The 19,571-nt window shown below is 40.6% G+C and overlaps 1 protein-coding gene across 2 annotated transcripts in view; it reads left to right on the top strand.

Moving 5' to 3' along the window:
- The window catches only part of LOC124146447 (N-alpha-acetyltransferase 20-like), a 29,416-nt gene extending 21,660 nt beyond the window's left edge, over nucleotides 1–7,756 (top strand). For both annotated transcript variants that reach the window (XM_048403900.1, XM_046516735.2), the window contains one exon: nucleotides 391–7,756. In XM_048403900.1, coding sequence (XP_048259857.1) covers nucleotides 391–476 — 86 coding nt within the window. In that variant the 3' untranslated portion in view covers nucleotides 477–7,756. The remainder of the gene's footprint in view (nucleotides 1–390) is intronic.
- Nucleotides 7,757–19,571: the final 11,815 nt, after the last annotated feature.

Here is a 19,571-nt window from a genome sequence, read left to right on the forward strand (position 1 = left end):
AGGTAGGCAGCACCATACCCGTGCTCGTGGGTTTCACCGAAGTGGTAAACGTCGGAGACCTGCATCACTTCGGGCTTTCCTCCCACATTAAGCTGACACGCCGTGATATAACTGGAATATTGTTAAAAGCGGCGTTAAACTCAACTCACTCACTCGCTCACCTGCAGAGACAATGAATTGATGTGAGGTGGAGTGTTTGGTATTGAGGTAGGGTGGTTATGATAATTAATTTATTATGGTCTTAATTGAACCTGTGTGAATCCAGCCTGACATTTGGATGATGAACACAGTGCAAGACAACCAAATGTTTTTTTTAATTTCTTAAAAAAGTATTTTCATTACATTGAAGGTATGAAATCAATACAAAAAATCCTATTTATATTATTTCAGACATGAGGAAGGCTCTATCTCGAGATGTTGAAAAGAAGTCTGTCATACCGCTTGCCCACCCAGTCCGGCCGGAGGAGTTGGACTGACCATGACTCAGGAGGGTAACCATGGAGATCTGCTGTGGGGGACACTCATGTTTGCCGGGCTTCTGTTAGGGGCCATCTTGGCCCTGATTGTCACGGAACTGATTGTGCGACAGCCTCTCCGTTTTCCCCCGTTACCGCAGACGGATGATCACGAAGAGCTGTAGCTGGTTAGATGGACAGAAACTGAAGAAGTCATAGATTTGTCATTCTTTTCAAATCCTACATAGCATGCAGATGTTTAGTTGGTAAAATTCTCATATCTGATTTCCCTAAAATGTCCTCTACTGCACTGATTAATTCTGTAGTCTGTGTGCCTCACTCTGCCAATATGGAAGGTTTGTATGTGTCGGGATTTAAACTTTGTGATTACACATGTTGTGTACACTATCAATGTGATGACATCAGTGGTATATGGACACTTGTATCATGAAGATAGGTCCAAAAATAGGCCGAGTCTGGAAAAAAGCCACTCAAGACATCAGCCAGTCAGATGTCTAGATGCTCAACTATGCATACAATCGCAGTGATACATTGTACCTGCAATGCTAGTTAACATTGAAATATTAAGTATTGACATTCATATGATATATACCCAGTTTATTGTGATCATCAGATCTACAGATAAGCTGCGTATTTGTGTGAAATACCCTCCAAAACTATTCAAAACCCAATTACTTTCAATTAACTTGCGTACAGAAACACATGCATTAAATGAAAAACTTAATTGTTTGAAAACACCACGCATAAATACCCAACGAAGCTTTTTCAGCTTGCGTACAACGGAGCTAATTTCTGAAACACAATTACGAGCTAATTTACATTCCGAGTCAAGCCTATATTTAGAACCGTTATATATATCTAAAACATTATTTCATTATCTCAAAATGCTTACTCTTTTGGGGAAAAACCCAATAGAGTGATGAATAGATGGGTGAAAAAATATTGGTTACCCAATGAAAAATGTAATAACCCAATTAAAATAGAAACCTTTGAGTAAAAACCCAATTGCTCAAACAGTCATCTGGAGCTCTGATTCATTGCTTCATGAAGTGTAATGCCTTAGGCTTGACCAGTACTGTGGGATGACAACACAACACCATCTGTTACGGCCTCCCAACACTATTATGTTTAAGGAGCCCGTATGGTTTCGTAACGCTAACAGTTGGGTAACTTGGTAACTGCTTGCTCCAAGCTCATAAACCAGCAGACAGCGGAGACATGTTTGATTGTCAATCTGCATTATTCTGATCAACGAAAACTGTAGTTATTTTTATGACCTGGAGAAGGGAATGGGTTACAACTGAATCTCTGCCTGTGTGAACACGTGACACAATAGCACTTGGTTGCACATCCCTTGTGACGGACACAATCAACATCTGTGAATATTCACCATGTCTATTTTACGTTTGTGCTTGCAATGAATTCATCTTGGACTGGCGCATATGGCCATTTATCACTACACATTTCACGCAGATAGAGGAGTTACTGTTTATTGTCCGCAGGTATAACGTTCCGTTCACATGTGTCACGACAATAAAGTAAATACCACCATATTAAACTAACACCTTCTCAAAGGAAGTCAACATTTTCTCATGTATCTAAAATTATTCTACAGTGTACGAATAAAAATAAATATGTTTTACATGCAGCTATCCAAACATTAATCGCAAGTCTGAGACACACCCACTCAGCTATGAATGATGTAGTTTGGGTGTAAGTCTTGCAAGGTTGAGTGATGATTGACTCCCAGGGCCACATGTGCACGTCATGTGATATCACTTATAAATAGCACATGGACTATATTTCCGTGTGATATCAGTTCAGACCAGACGTAATTGTTTAATGTTTGAAATGGAGGAGTCACCAGAACATAAACATGCTCTCATCTTTGCCAGTTGGTCACAGACCTCAATCTTATTGGTGAATTGTAAGTGAAAAGATCCCAGACATGACACAGTCTCCAGATTGTGTAACTGGAGACAGTCCTGTAAGCCTTATACTGTTATGGACAGTATGGTAGCCTAGCTGGTAAAGCGTTTCAATTCTCACCCCGAAGGCCCGGGTTCGATTCCTCACATGGGTACAATATGTGAAGCCCATTTCTTGTGTCCCCTGTCGTGATATTGCTGAAATACTGCTTAAAGCGGCATAAAACCTTACTCACTCACTCACTCCTAAGACTGTTACATTGTTGACCATTTAGATATTTTACACTAGAATGGCCGTCAAGCTTAATTCTTCTATACCTCTTATACATTTGTTGGGCAGTCGGGTAGCCTAGTAGTTAAAGCGTTTGCTCGTCACACTGAAGATCCGGGTTCAAATCCCGACATGGGTACAATATTACTGGAATATTGGTAAAAGGGGCATTAAACCATACTCACTCACTCACTCTTATACATATGTATGTCAAAGCTAAGTATCAAGACCATTTTAGGATCATATATCTTTGTATGATGATCATTTGTGCAATATTTGATAAAGGATATTTATCTCTCCATTTTGAATATAGGTTTCCAAGAATATTTTTCACAAATAGCATCTCATTAGCTCTTCATTTTGTTTAAATGTCCTCATGGAGAATGAAAGAGTTTTTTTTTTTTCTTGGCATTGCACTTCATGATAATGCTACAAAAAAGTTGCCTTGATAAGAGTTACTGAGTAAATAACTCTTGTAGCCTCATCTGACAGATGAATCAGCAAACTCCATCTAAAATAAACATGTTGGTGCATTTATTATGATGTTTACTGTAAAAGCATACAAAAGGTTGAAATGTACAATGTCTGGCTTTGATGAAATTGACAGAAGTTCTGACATTAAATGTGCAGCGCGGCATACAGGTATAAGTAATGTCCCAGAGGGTTGTATTTCTCCGAGTTGCCCTGCCCCTGCCTGCTGATGGGGTTTATGGGAGCCTTCATGATGTATGTACACTGATAACCAACATCGTGCAGATCCATGAAGTATGCCTGTGAAACACAGAAAATAATGTTTCTCTTTAGGGAGTCTCTGGCTTAAGCTGATGGAGCCTCTTTGGATATAGGCAGAGCAAGGATTGGATATTCTATGAATATGATATTACTAATTGGTACTTTTTGTTATAAATTTGTATGGATTGTTCCAGTTTTTGCCAAAAATAATCAAAATGGTAGTATGTATTTTAACCGATTAATACATTTCAATTGATTCCTGAGCATCTGAAAATCAAACATATGTTTTTTGACATTTAAAAAGAAAACATATTTTGATATATTTCTTTGTTTTTGAGTTTTGTAATATTCAACTAGGTTAATAATAACTGCTGAAACTTGTAATTCACGCATCTGCTTCTTGATCATCTGAAAGAATTCACAGGCTTGACATTTTGCGGGGTGACAGGTATTTCTGTCCTTGTGACAGATTGGCTGTCAATCACAAACAATTACCCTGTTGTTAATCATGATTTGCCTCCACTGTTAATCCCCTAAGACATTAACAAGACACTTGTATTATAAAGGCCAGGTGATTGTCTTCTTGCCTGTGTGTAGTCGTGTGGAAAACACCATCAACCTTGCTGTTTAACCAGCGGCCATTGTCAACAGAACTAATTGAAACCACATCCCTTTTCGGTATTGGTTCGTGAAGAAATACACCATTCACTGTGTTCGTTTGACAAATGACAAATAGGCTGTTGACTTAAAATGTGTTCAAAATATCACTGGCTTCATGAAAAATAATCCAAGACACTTTTAGGACCAGTCATTTATTACAGATGGGAAAGGGTCGAGGTTTTTGAAGCACTAATGTACTGAAAATAATTACCCTCCCCAAATGCTTGTCATATTTATGGATGACCCTCCCCATGTCCTTATACATTTATTTTATGACCCTCCCTGAAAAGACAAAATGCAAAAGCACTGTATTTTTTTTATGAAATGACCATTTTTTCATGACCCCTCCCAAATTTAGACCCTCCCTTAGAGAGACTCTCATATGTTTGGGTGCCACTCCCTGATTACCTCTTTGTGCCCCCCCCCCCCCCCCCCCCCCCCCTCCAATATAATGTGTGTAGATTTGATGGACAGTTGGTGTTTTTCAGGCTATATTTCAAACAGTGGAGGATATTTTGTATTGGTTTTGGTGTTCACTGGGGTCATTATCCCCCGTTGTTAAGTTCATGACAAATTATTCATCAACAACCTGAAAAACATCAGGCCAAAATTAAGACTTGTTAAAAGAGACTGTGAAAATAGATTATCCCTTTAAGTGCAGCTGAGGCTAAATGTTTCCTGGAGGAACAAAAGAAATTAACCAAGTCGCATCTGTCTCGAAAAAGAAAAGTCTTTGAACCAGTTTCCAAGAAAAATATGCTTTCCCTCCAGATTAGCTTCCTAGTGTTATTTAGTTGAAAATGAAAGTCGGCTTGTTTTCTTTTACAAAGTCAGCAAAAATAGAAAATACCACTGTGAAATAAAATATCATATTGTAGATTGTTTTACTGAGTGCCTCCAAATATTCTTGCATATTTGTATATTTTTATTGCCGATAAAAACAGAATGATATTTGTTCAACTTGAACCACGAACAGCCATCAGAAGAAAGGCCAACTAGAATATGCTTTATGTAGGACAATGATGGCTTTGTCAATAATAAAATACAGTAAACATGTTTAACATAGAGAATGTTAATCCTTGAACCTTTTCAATTTTTTTTTTCTGAAACATGAATCGTCGACATGAGCTCCTGATTAAATCCACCTTAAGACACCCCGATGTGTTTTGTGTGGATGTAACCCCAGGTAATCATTCAATGCAAAGAATAGACACAGAGCTGATAGATTTTCAAGTCACAAGTTGGCAGCTACATTCGCCTGGTACATGGCGGGAGCCTGAAATAGTGCTTGTGATTCCCGCTAGCATGTTGCAGCATGTTATCAGTTAAGATGCTTCAGGTTTTTGGCAGGAATTATTGCACAACGCCAGAGAACAGATGAGAAAATGTAAAAATGTAATTTCCACAAGCAGTTAAGAGCTGTGTAAGAAGCCACTTCTGATTATGAGGTCTTTGAAGGATGACAGGAAGTCTGTGAATATTGCAGGTTCTTAAAGTACACAAGTATAGAGTTAGGTAGACAGGAGTGTTTCCTCTCTGCGTCACAAAGGTGTGGAAACTGAGTGGTTAAAGTGTTTGCCATCACGCAGAAGACAAGGGTTCGATTCCCCCACATGGATACAATGTGTGAAGCGCATTTCTTATGTTTGGTGCCCCCCTGCAGTGATATGGCTGGAATAATGCTTAAATTCATGTAAAACCAACTCACCGGCTGTACATCACAGGAATTTCTCTGTCACACCTCATAGGTGTAATCAGAGACCATATACCGATATATGGTCTCTGATGTAATAAAGAAAATATATCCCTTTTTTAAAAGTCTGTCACTGTAGGTTCTAAATCCTTTTATTTTGATGTGATTTTTTTGTTTGGTATCAAATTACTTGTTTTTTAGTCCTTTGTACATTTCCAGTACCTTAGTTTAATTTTACTTTACAAAAATATCAGTTGACTTTGAATTACCTTGCAGGGTGTGAAGTTAATCTATGTCTTAATTTAATTTAACCCAGTAAATGTTTTTGAGTATTTACCATGTTTCCTATGTATATGTTTGATAGCTGAATAGTTGGCAAGTCTGTGACGTCATCAGTTATGAGAAAGAGAGTGTTATTCCACAGCAGAGAGTGGCTGTTTTTATGTATTGTATACACCATAGGCAGGAGGGACAGGCTAGTGTTGGTAACATTTCCCATTTTATAGTGGCATGTAATTGTGGCATTTGGAAATAAGAAGAGACTCTTTATGATTTTTTGGTAACATGTTGGTGTTGCATTGCAGTACGACAAGGGGATTGAAAAATGTAAGGACAATCTGATTTCATGTTTGTAAAATGCTATGAAGATGCTTCCTTGAATATCCAGTGTATATACATCTATTCCATTATGTACAACAAATACTCTGGACCCATTCTATGCCATAGTGGGTGGTCGGGTAGCCTAGTGGTTAAAGCGTACGCTCTTCACGCTGAAGACCTGGGTTTGATTCCCCACAAGGGTACAATTTGTGAAGCCCATTTCTGGTGTCCCTTACTGTGATATTGCTGGAATATTGCTTAAAGCAGCGTAAAATCATACTCACTCACTCTGCCATAGCTCATTTTGAGCCTGATCTGAATGACAAGACACTGAAAACAGATGTCCAATCAAATAACTCTTGAGCGAGAGACATTCTGTGCTGGAATAGTGATTGAGCAATGGAGATTGTCACTTCCGATACCAAGCCATGATGGCGTTGGGTCCAGGGTATTTCTCATAATAGGTATGATGTAATCAATTGGCGGCTTAAGGATCCGATTTTCATCTGTGGCCATGTTGTGGTGGTGCGTTTCACTGTTCGTATGCTGAGGCTGTGAGGCTAACACCATCTGATATGGGATGAAACAAATTAAGACGAGATGAAACAAATGAAGTATTATCATCTTTCTTTAAAATATTGATGCACCTATCAGGTGCCTTTCTCTACTTGAAATAAAGAAACCAAGAACTGGCAGACACACTTTTATTGTGAGAGACATCTGTTACAAGTTAAATCATGCATGAACGTGGAGAAGAATTTTTCTTAAGAATGCTAAATATTCACTTTAAGGTATCAATATCAAAATACATCACATGCTTCTGAAGAGGATAACAGATGATGAAACGAATATAAGCGCATTACCAACTTTGATTGCCCAACATCACAATTTTATGTCCTTTTTCTGAAGGGGTAGTCTGTGATGAAGGAGCAGGCAAAATAAACACTTTACTAACTCACGATGTTTTAATTATGGTAAAATATTAATCTGGAATCGGTGTGTCTAACTGAATGCAGTGTCCATGAAAGATATGCTAAGTAAGCACTGCTTCCACCTCCTGTTGGAGGTGATGTCTTTACCAGCGTCGATGTGGTGGAGTTGTCATGCCGCCTCCCACTGAGCTTCAGTGTCTGATTCACCCTGCATTTCATCACCTAATTCGTAGCGAAGTGATCATCGCCCCTCACAACCAACTGTTATGGTCTCTTCTCGTTTCCGCCACTCGTCTCAATCTTCCATGTTTTCCTTCCTTTCTGTTTGTGAGGGTTTTTCCCAGGGGAAATATTTTTTCAGCAAACATTAGCCTGTCTCGTCTCCCTGGTGATCCTCCTGAGTTTCTGTGTCACTGAGCGTGGTGCTTATGTGTTGTTGCATAAATAAATTGTCGGGTGTATTATACATGGCTTTGTTGTTTGTGTGCCGCCGGAACTACTTTTATCGCTGGTGATCTTCAAGGGAGGTTATGTTGTGATGCGATCAGCTTGCAATTATTATGATAATATTGCAGTCTTATGCTTAGCCGCTTGACAGTATTGTAGATGCATGTCAAAGGGTTATGCTTATCTGTTTAGTATTTGTGGTACAGACCTGGAAATGTTATCATTGCAGCTTAGGTTTTGAGGAAAATGCTAACGACTTTCATTATGTAACAGTAAAAATTGATTTATGGAGAACAGCTCTGACACTTTTTGTGTGTGGATTATTTTACACCAGTATTCTTAAAGGTATTTATTGGTTGAGATGTGGGAAAGTGTCCTTTTGCATTTCATTCAGATTTTATCTTGTATATGTTGTAAACAGTGTGGCCACAGGCTGTTTATTGGCCGCTAATACACCAAACACTGTTTTGTTAGTACAGCAGACTTGTGAGCCAAAATATGTTCACAAACCACTAAACCATAAAATACATATACGCAATGTTATTTCGTCTGTAGCAAAATAGCATGTAAACACAGTGCTAAAAACGTTGAAGTATACCAGCTCAAACTTATTTTATTTATTTAAGCTTTATTTTCAGTGTTATCATATGAACTGTTTTAGCTGAGCTTACTTGACTGAACATAATTTTACTGGATTCAGACTTTGGACAAGTGGTCAAAGTCACAGACTTAAAATATGGTTACAGACATCAAACCCCAATTCCCAAGCCTTGGTAGGGAGATATCATGTTCCTTTTTGTTTTGAAATAAGAAATGTTTGCTTGTTGTTTTTACACCACGCTCTGTAATATTCCAGCTATACGAGGACGGTCTGTAAATAATCAAGTCAGGTGATTAACATCATTAGCATCGATCTACGCAATATGGATACACTGACATGCGACCATGAAGATCCAGGGTAGAACAGGTCTTCGGCAACCCATGCTTGCCGTAAAAGGCGACAAGAAGTCGTAAGAGGCGATTAACGCGATCGGGTGGGCAGCCTCGCTGACTTGGTTGATGCGTGTCATCCTTCCCAATTGCGTGGATCGATGCTGATGATATCAATCACTGGATTGTCTGGTCCAGACTCGATTATTTACAGACCGCCGTCATATAGCTGGACTATTGCTGAGTGCGGCGTTAAACAACAACACTGATGTGCATCAACCAAGTCAGCGAGCATGACCACCCGATCCCTTTAGCGCCTCTGACAACAATCATTGGTTCATGAAAAACAATTCTAACCCGGATCTTCACGGGTCTTTGACAATAACACCCACTCAGACACAGTATACAAACTCCGAGCCGACCAGTCCTTGTTTTATCCACTCATGCTGACCGTCAGGCAGGGCAACGATGACCATCATTAACGTATTTTGGTATGACGCGCCCAGGAGATCGAACCACCGACCTTCCGCTTTCCGGGCAGACGCTTTATCCACTAGACCACGGAAGCGGTCGGTGTTAAAGAGAGACGGTCCTATGACCACAGGTAACAGGGGTTATATTCCAGCTATATGACGGCGGTTTATAAATAATCGAGTCTGGACCAGACAATCCAGTGATTGATATAAGCATCCGTACACACTATTGGGATACGATGACATGCATCAACCAGGACGGCGAGCCTGCCACCCGATTCCTCTTACAAACAGCAGTCACCTCTTATGACAAGTATGGGTTGCTGAAGACCTATTCTGACCCGGATCTTCACACGGGTACTAATTTAAAGTAGCCGTGCTCGTGGGTTTCACCGAAGTGGTAAAAGTCTGAGACCTGCATCACTTCGGGCTTTCCTCCCACATTAAGCTGACACGCCGTGATATAACTTAAAAGCGGCGTTAACCCAACTCACTCACTCACTCACTCAATTAAAGTAGATTTAGTGTGGGGTCGTATACGTCTTTGCTTGGACTATGTATTGCCTGGCATTTTGTATTTCAATATATTGCGATAATTAGGTATCTTTTGTGATAGGCATAACAAAATATTGCCAATGACATTTTTATGAGTTATGCAACTTGAATACGTAAACAAGTGAGCTATTGTTGGCTGCAATGTGCAAACAGTTACAACACCTTGGGCCGCCCTACTGGAGACAAGATCTGTGTTGGCGAGAGTAGTGTTGGATGGTACCGACACCTGTGTTGTGAGACTGCTTTTTCCTCCAGCGTATTTCTCCATAACAACAGCAACGATATACTGCTATGTTTCCCCACTTTCTAACTGCCCTTCATTGTATTAAGATCAAAATAGCGCCATACGTCGGCTTTTCTCCTTCTGTTAAGATCAAAGAAACACACTTATTTACATACATCTCAATACACCGACCCATTTAGATCGTATCGCAATACCTATTGTTGACGGCTTGTATCATGGTTTACCGGTAATACTGTACATTCTTAGACTCTTTGAGCCTTTCATAACACGCCTACCAAAGAAAAAAACTAACGTGTGTTCAAAAACACAGAAATGTGTAAGTTATTTGTCTATGTTGCACACTAAAATATCGACAAGCAGAAATATGAGTAGATTTTGCAAAGTAAACCTATTAGCTGGTGGACGAGGTATGCAGATAACGAGGAGTGGGCAGCACCTGGATGGCATATCGTCGTTTTATGAATACATTGTCGTCGCGTACTCAATCCAGCGAACAGTTTCACTGTGCAACACAGACAAATAACATACACATTTCTATATTTTTGAACACATCAGATTTTTCTTTAGTAGGCCGGCATAACCACACTGCCTTTGATAATTGATGAGCTTGTTCGTAAAGTGCTATCTCATTATTTAGTTGAAAGAAAACAACATGACAGATGACCAAAAAGCCTTTTTTCAAAATGGTTTTATTACTCATGTTGGATTGGAATTGTTTGACCAAACTTGACAGATTCTTTTGAGATGTTTCATACACAATAGGGGCGGTCGGGTAGCGTTCGCTCGTCACGCCGAAGACCCGGGTTCGATTCCCCACATGAGTACAACGTGTGAAGCCCAGTTCTGGTGTCCCCCAACCATGATATTGCTGGAATATGGTTAGAATCGGCGTAAAACCATACTCACTCTCTCGCTCCATACACAATGTCAGCTTCACAGAAACTGCAAAGCATATCAATTTTACAACAGACTAACTTAGTTTCCATTTTGCTGCATGCACTCCATTTAAAAGGTGAGGTACAACCCAGGCACCTTTCTCTCATCAAGACTCAAGTGAGGTGAAATGGGGTTTAAAGTTGCGTTCATGGTTATTGCACTTCTATAACTATGTGCATGCACGTGTGTGTGTGTGTGCGTGCGTGCATATGTGTGTGTGTGTGTGCTGAAAGATATGTCTGCGTGGTTAAGATAGATTGTCCATTATATTTTTCACATTAATCATAATTGAATATAAAACACAAAAAACCGCCAACGACAGAGAATAAACAGTTCCATTGGGAATAAAAGGCAAAATAGCGAAGAAGTTATATGAATGTTTGTTGTTTAACGCATCACTCAGCAATATTCCAGCTATATGACGGCGGTCTGTAAATTATCGTGTCTGGGCCAGACAATCCAGTGATTGACATCATGAGCATCGATCCACGCAGTTGGTAAGGATGACATGCATCAACCAAGTCAGCGAGCCTGACCATCCGATCCCGTTAGTCGGCTCTTACGACAAGCATAGTCGCCTTTTACGGCAAGTATGGGTTGCTGAAGACCTATTCTACCCCGGATCAGTTTATATGTACGTTTTCAGTGACAGATACGGGTTAAATCATTGCAATATGTAACGGTTATTCGTTATCACGAATATTTGAAACAATTTCCCACAAATTTACTTGTCTCACTATCAGGGACAAATCGCGAACAGGGTCCAGCCCTACTGGTAGCACCCTCCACCTACACAATCTGCATAAAAAAGTATGTGTAGGTGCCTGATTCCTCACAGCAGTACCGCCTTGCGACGACGCCATGTAATAAACAAACCAGACAATCAAGTGATGGACCAGAAATCCAGTCACACGATGGCGTATTTACTAATTTTGTTGAAACTTAAAACGATATGTAAATTTTAACTACGTCTGTTATGTACAATTCAGAGAAAAATATGCTTCTTGAGTGAGATCACAGATCAATTCTCAAGCTCAATTGCAAGCTCCTATTTGCCCACTTGTGCTCAATAAATCAATGCATGGTTTGTGTACCTGTCTTAACGGTAATTTAAGGATCACTGACCTTTAGTCTCAGACAGGTGCACATTACACCTGTCACTACGAGGAATAAAGGAAATACAGTAACCTTAGTTACACACACTCGTATATTGCTGTTGGTAAAAGCCTGGCCGAGTGAAGATGGCGTTTATAGGTGTCGACAAATGTGCTCGCCACAGAAATAATATGCCTGGTGCATATTGCCATCATAAAACGCTCGTGCATAGTCAGGTAGCATCAACGCTAGGCAAAAGGTAAGTGACTGTGCTATGCTCAACACGCTTGAACAATGACAAGAACTTAAGCTTGAAGACCTGTCAAACTTTAGTAGTCCACCAATCTGTCAGGGCCGACTACAATTGGGTAAAGGAGTAAATTCGCACTTTGGTTTGAAGTTTACGACACCGAGTTGTTTGTTGATTTTATTCTGTTCGACTTCTGATGGAGATCACAGCTGTCTAAAAGGTAATGAATACGTTATTCTCCGAGATGATCTGCTTTTCACCTGCGTTACTGAGACATGTCGCATGTGGTGTCGACAGCCGTGTCGGGGAGTCTTGCGTAAACTTGGGAAGTTTTCAAAGAGAAGAACAAAAGTTCTCGACAACCTCATGTTGGAAAAGTGCGTTGAGTCAATATCCTTTCACACCAAAGAGTGAACTGTTACAGCTATACAAGTGAACATACGTTATTAAGTCTGGAACAGGGTACAGTTTCACAAAGCAGCCACAAATGTACGCCGCGTCGTTGATGTTCATTTTTTGGCAATGTTAGAAAAAATCCGTAATCATAATGGGAGCGAGCGAGGGAGTAAGTATGGTTTTACGCCGCTTTTAGCAATATTCCAACAATATCACGGCGGGGGACACCAGAAATGGGCTTCACACATTGTACCCATGTCGGGAATCGAAGCAGGGTCTTCGGCGTGACGAGCGAACGCTTTAACCACTAGGCTACCCGACCGCCCCCCGTAAAATCATAAGAAATCTCTACTAAAAGAGGAGGTCATTGTAAAATTCCGACTATATCATAACCATGTATTTATTGACCAATTTCAAATAGTGATGATACCAGGTGTTCGCGAAAAGGGAAACGTCAAAAATTTGGAATTGCATCGGAACTAATTTGTGTCACTGTTGCCTCAAATTTGGAAATGTCCTCCACACATCTACCATTAAACTTTACTGAGACCGAGGCCTTGAATGTTGTAACCCTGATCAAACAACTGATGAGCAGGAATTGTATGACGCTCTTTGAAATCCCGGTAGAAAGAGCATGCTCGATTGTACCTCAAAAGTGAAGGGAAATGTAGACATCCAAGGCCTGGAGCTGCTGGAATAATGCTCGATATAAAGGGTAAGCTGACTGTTGGACTGTTGGAGACACCCCGCTTAGAGAACATAGACCAAGGTAGGAAAAGGTTACGACAGTCGTAGCGTTACGGTTGTCGTAAAATATATTTTGTTTAACATTGCTGTGATTAGTAGGTTTTCGACATCGCAATGCTAAGATCACCAAGCAACGGAAGTTTTCTGGTGTTACATTTACATGAAACTACTCAATTAATGTTACTTGTACTATTCGAATGTATATGCCGACACTATAGCGATGTGTTTTTACACGTTTAAAGTGAGTGAGTTAAAGTTTAACGTCATATCGGCAATATTTCAGCCATAGCGTGACGATACACGTTTAAAGGAGTACTATGCTCGAACAAATTGGCAGCCCAGGGCGCTTGATTTTAGTGGTTCAAACAACACTTTGTCTTTCTGCTAACCCAGTCTAGCAGCGCTGATAATCCTTATTACACAGAGACAACGTCTCAATTCCCCACATGCACTATTTACATCTATAAATCTAGACTTGAAACGGGCTCCATATTGTGGAGCATAGTCAGCTCTCAAAGCAAGTCTATTTCGCAACTCGGATTGTTTGTTTCGGAGCAGCCTGTGTCGTGATAAAATCGTTCCGTGTTCTGATGAGGTTGCAGATCCCGGATGCAGGTCCGCTCTTTTATCACGAAGGCCACCCCCAGTCAGGTACGACAGTGCATGGGGTGAAGATAGCCATCTCTAGCTGATCTGTATTCAAGCCCATACGTGTACGAGTTCTGAAGTTTAGAATGTACGATAGTGTGCAGCCTTTTGGCGCTTCTGCTTGTGCTCATTACATGCATCAGATTTAGTTTGAATTTTATGGGGGCGGTCGGGTAGCCTAGTGGTTAAAGCATTCGCTCGTCACGCCGAAGACCCGGGTTCGATTCCCAACATGGGTACAATTTTTGACGCCCATTTCTGGTGTCCTCTGCCGTGATATTGCTGGAATATTGCTAAAAGCGGCGTAAAACCATACACACTCACTCACACTTTGAATTTTATGTGGGGGTCAGTAGATCATAACCATATACAGAACATACACAATCCATACTTAAAAGCAGCACTGGTCAAGACGATGGTATCATTGGCCTCTGTGACACTATGACGCTATCTGTGTCATTAGGTTAACAAGTGTTTTGTTTGTTTGTTTGTTTGTTTGTTTGTTGTGTAACACCACAATCAGCAATATTCCAGCTATATGAGTGAGTGAGTGAGTGAGTATGGTTTGACGCCGCTTTTAGCAATATTCCAGCAATATCACGGCGGGGGAAAATGGGATTCCACATTGTTCCCATGTTGGGAATCGAACCCGGGTCTTCGGCGTGACGAGCAAACGCTTTAACCACTAGGCCCCCTCCAGCTATATGCTAGCGATTTGTAAATAATCGACACTGGACGAGACAATCCAGTGATTGACATCATGAGCATTGATCTACGAATTTGGGATACGATGACATGCATGAACCAAGTCAGCGAGTCTGACCACCCGATCCCGTTAGTCGCCTCTTGCGACAAGCATAGTCGCCTTTAACGGCAAGCATGGGTTGCTGAAGACCTATTCTACCACGGATCTTCACGGGTCACTAGTGTTTTGTACCACAGTCAGAAATATTCCTGTTATACCACGACCGCCAATAATCCAATTCGAGGCCAATCCAAACAATGGTTGATGGCATGAACAGTAAGCCATGCCGTCGGGTTACCATGGCAGACTCCAGGTTCACCATTGTAAATTCCTGATTCTCATTAATCATCTCCAACCCGGGGCATTTCTCTGTCCGGTGTCTCAATAGGTGAGATTTTCACCCTAGACGTTCTCTTATTGGGTTTTCGTATCGGCACGGGCGGTGCGGTAGCGAAGTGGTTAAAGCGTTCGCTCGCCAAGAACGTGATTTGGCTGTACTTTTGAATACCCTGTTAGCGGACAGTGCTGCTATTTAACGTTCCTCTGGAAATACACATGTTTTGCCTTCAGTGCTTCTTGTGAATGTATTAAGACTCTTTATGGGTGCAAGATAAATTTACGTGTGATAACTTTAGCCGATGGCCATGTTGGGTTTTCACATGCACGATTCTTTCGCTCAGTGCAGATGTTTTTATTTATTTTCCAGTAAACCAAAGCGGGAATAAAGATAAAACCACCTTGGAAACCAATTTCATTAACATTTATTCAGCGTACGTTCACCCTACCATCTATGAAAATGTCACTTATAAACACTAGTATTTGAATTTTTCTCTTTCAGGTAACAATTCTAGATCGATCCAATAATTTAAAAAACAAACAAATTTGTTTCAGAAAAAAACAAACACAACTTATCCTGAGATCCCCTGCCGTGAGATAGCATGAACGTTAAGAAAAGCGGCGTAAAACACGACCTACACGTATATACTAAGCCCACATTAGGGTCCATGTGCCTCACAAACACAAGCCACCACGAGCTAGCCATCCTGTCAAGCCATAATACATTGTATGGGCGGACAGTTTAACCAAAGTTCTATATATTCCAAGGAACGCTTCTATGCCTAAGCCACCGGTGTTGCTGATCGTAGCGCTCAATTACCGTTACTTACCGTGCACCATCTGCAGGTGAAGTCATTTACTATCTCCATGCCAAGAGAGTTCACTTACTTTCTCTCCCAATGCTGCTTATCCTATACCGTTTACCCAACTGGAGGACACGGTGATGCTCAATAGGTATGCAAGTTACATTTATATAAGTCACCAGATACTTCCGTCACTGACCTATCCAAAGTAACAGGATAGCCACCAAAACAACTGCTAAGTTTTATTTCTGCCAAAGTTGACAAACTTTCTCCTAAGTTTAGAAGTTTAAATGACTTTACAAGATTACGTTATATGTGCAAGTGTTTATCTCCGCCCAAATACAAACAGAGATTACATAACAGGGTCTGTTAATGCAAGGCAACAGGAAGCTATCGCACACTCACGTTACAGCTTACACTCGGCGTTCCAAAACATTTTTTTCGGCTTCACAATCGCAATTAAACAGAGCTACCGACTCGACCAAGAGTTTACCTTTGGGCCCAATGCTGGGTGATAGCGTTTCGATCTCAGCCCGCCCATGTTATACTTAATTTCTTCCAGCAGCATCCTATATTACAGATCTGAATCAGGAATGCTTCAACATTCGCTACTCCTGAGTTCATTATTGCTCTTGATCAGGTGTGCTGCTATCAGAATAGTCCAGGGACATTATTACAAGAAAATGAAATCTCGACCAAACGGGATAACGCGTTAAGAAGGTCATGAGTTGAAATCTTCCCGATAATCGACTCCACTTTCGACTATAATTCCCAGACTTTGGCAGTATTTATTCAATTTTCCATGCGATCAGATAGGACGAGCTCTCGGTCTGGTCATTGTATCCACAATTTACTTTCACTTTTATATTTTCCCCATGATGAGGCATCATTTACTGCTGAGTGTGATGTCAGTCGGAAGAAACATTCCATTACCTTGCGGGGCTTACTGATGTCTTTGATTTTGGGGGTAAATATTGAAGATGCAGGCTTTCCACGATAAGCTCGGATAAAACCATTGCTGTTTCTTCACGTCAACTAAAAAACATTTCCTCATTGTGTTTTGATATTTCCAAAACTCCAATCTCCCACTGGGTAAATCGTTTAGTCCTGAAGGATCGGCTAATACCGTGAAGGGCCCCGATAACACAATTAAACTCAGTGTCATGGAAGGAACTATGAAACGATCGGCGACATTTGAGTGCCTCAATGCCAGGAGAGGAGGCTTTTATTCTGTTATAGTTGATAAGGAGAGTGCGCCCCACTCAGGCTGTTAAAACCTATGTGGCCAAAGCTATTACCACGATGCTGTGTTTCCTACCTCTGTCTGAAAATAAGTATCTTTCAAGATGGTAATTTGTCTCCGTGGACATGACATAGAGACTCACTGCTCCTGACGGTTTTAATATATCACATGTCACTGGGTATCGTCGTTTAGATACATACGTTTGACAAACAGTCAAAACAGCGCCGTGCTCCTTTTACCGTTAAGGAGGAGCAGTTTATTATTAGCGGGGATGCTTGCCTCTCCGGGATGTGTTTTATATAGTTTCAAGTAAAAATTTTACTGTTTACATTTTAGAATACAGATACGTTTCTTGAGATGATGTGTTAAGAAGTAAATAAATTAGTTAGCTATATATATATAGGTTGTTAGTGTTCCAATAATACCGTACGTCTCGCGTAGATGTTAAAGTAGCAACTCGTCACGCCAAAAACTCGAGTTCTTTTTTGTTTTGTTTTACATTTCTGTTTTACATTTCTGAATTCTGATGGTGTTTCGTGTTTGTACACAGGAATAAAGGACTCCTGTTTCCTGATTGGTTGATAATAGAATGGGCGGGGCTTGTGTTGCATTAAACCGCTGAATGGTGTCTCTGATTTCGTACCATTGTCTCCAGTTTTGTGTGTGTAATGATTATTGTTATGCTGTTATTATGTGTTATTATCGTTGACGTATTATTTTATAAGTATTGACTTCAATATGTATCAGCGTTTATGGGATTATGAACGTGCGGGTTAACACCATGCGCACATCGGTGTTCATGTTTATATCTCCAAAAACGCAAACAATATGGGGGTCACTTCTTAAATGATCACATTTGCACTCTAATAAGAAACTTAACTAATATGCTGAGCGCCATGCAATGAAATAGTGTGCTTGCAGAGTAAAAACCTAAACAGGTGTAATAAAATATTATTATCGAAAAAAATATTTTCTCAGACACTAGGGTTGAAGACAAACTTGAGAAACAAATGGAGGCACGTGTACAATACACATGATACAAATCAGGCGTAGTTAAGTAACGTTGTTCGCGGAGAGTAGTTGGATGGGTTAACGTCTTCGGCAGCTTGTCTCCTGACAGTTTCCAGGGCTTTGGATCTGCCCCACACTGACGCACACGTAGAGCACGTGGTGTCTCCATAGGGAAGTGACTTTGTTCGAAATGTTACTCTGTTCACCCATCAGTGAATGGGTACCTGGTAGGATGAGATGTTTACCTTGTAGCCCCTCACAGACAGCTTGGGTTTTGTACAACCAAGGGAGACGAGAATGAAAATCGAGTGTTCACAGATCCATTGACCAGGGTAATAAAAACATTACACAACCAGGATACACGTAGCAAGCGGACAGAATGCAGTCGGTATGTTCATTGCAAAAAAATATTATGAGAACATGGTATTCAGGCAAAAGGACATTACACCGTCTTTATACACAAAGAACATCACCCAACCAGGATCCACATTTCAAGATGTCATTATTGCAAGGTGGCTTTACACAATCAAGATACACGTCAAGAGGACAGCTATTTTATCTCTTTAGCACTTAAATGTTTATATTCTAAAGGTAGTCATCGAGCGTTCATTCTAAAAGCTGCTTAATCCCAAAATATGGCTTGAATTATCGTGCTATTTTAACGTCAGTGTATTTACTCCACACATGTCCTAACTGGTAGTTAAAACACTGTTGTTGTGTACAGATTGGCAATTCCATTATGACGTATCTGTGTCATGTGTTCATTTGGTTCTTCCAGCCTTTGATTATCGATCGATGATTTCCTTTAATAAACATATCTCATCACACGCTTTAACAAAATTCACAGACCTTATACGCCTGTTTGTGAGCCTATTTCTACAAATACTACAAGACCATGACATCCTATAACGCGCGGGTTTACAGCCCTTGGAGCGGGGTCCTGGTTATGTGTATTTAACTACTCAAATCAGATTGTTTTGACTTTTTTTTAGGTGTATGCATTGAGTCGAACATTCCTGGACAACGATCGTCCTTGTCATGCAATAAAAATACAATGGAGTCCTGCCTAGTTTCAGCTAATTCCGTGCACGGCTGATGTGAAACTGCATACCAAAGGTCATTTCGATGTGATAGGACGATGTACTTTGATGTGATAGTGGGGCTTTGTCAAGGGGATTATCCCATCATCGTCAGGGCGAGTTATAGAGCGGATTAGTCTGGGAGAGAATAACGTTATACTACATGGTATGTGATATCATCAGTTAGCCAATGCCAGTAAGTTAGGCAGTGCGATTCGTTTCATCTTGGTGTAGCCTTTAGCTGCAGGGGGAGATTAGTAGGGTTGATTGTGTCCTCACCACGATCGTGTGTAATCACGTAGTAACACAGATTTGTCCCTGATAGTGAGACAAGTAAATTT

This window comes from Haliotis rufescens, unplaced genomic scaffold (assembly GCF_023055435.1).
Source record: "Haliotis rufescens isolate VD_foot unplaced genomic scaffold, xgHalRufe1.0.p SCAF_3, whole genome shotgun sequence".
NCBI classification, from domain to species: domain Eukaryota; kingdom Metazoa; phylum Mollusca; class Gastropoda; order Lepetellida; family Haliotidae; genus Haliotis; species Haliotis rufescens.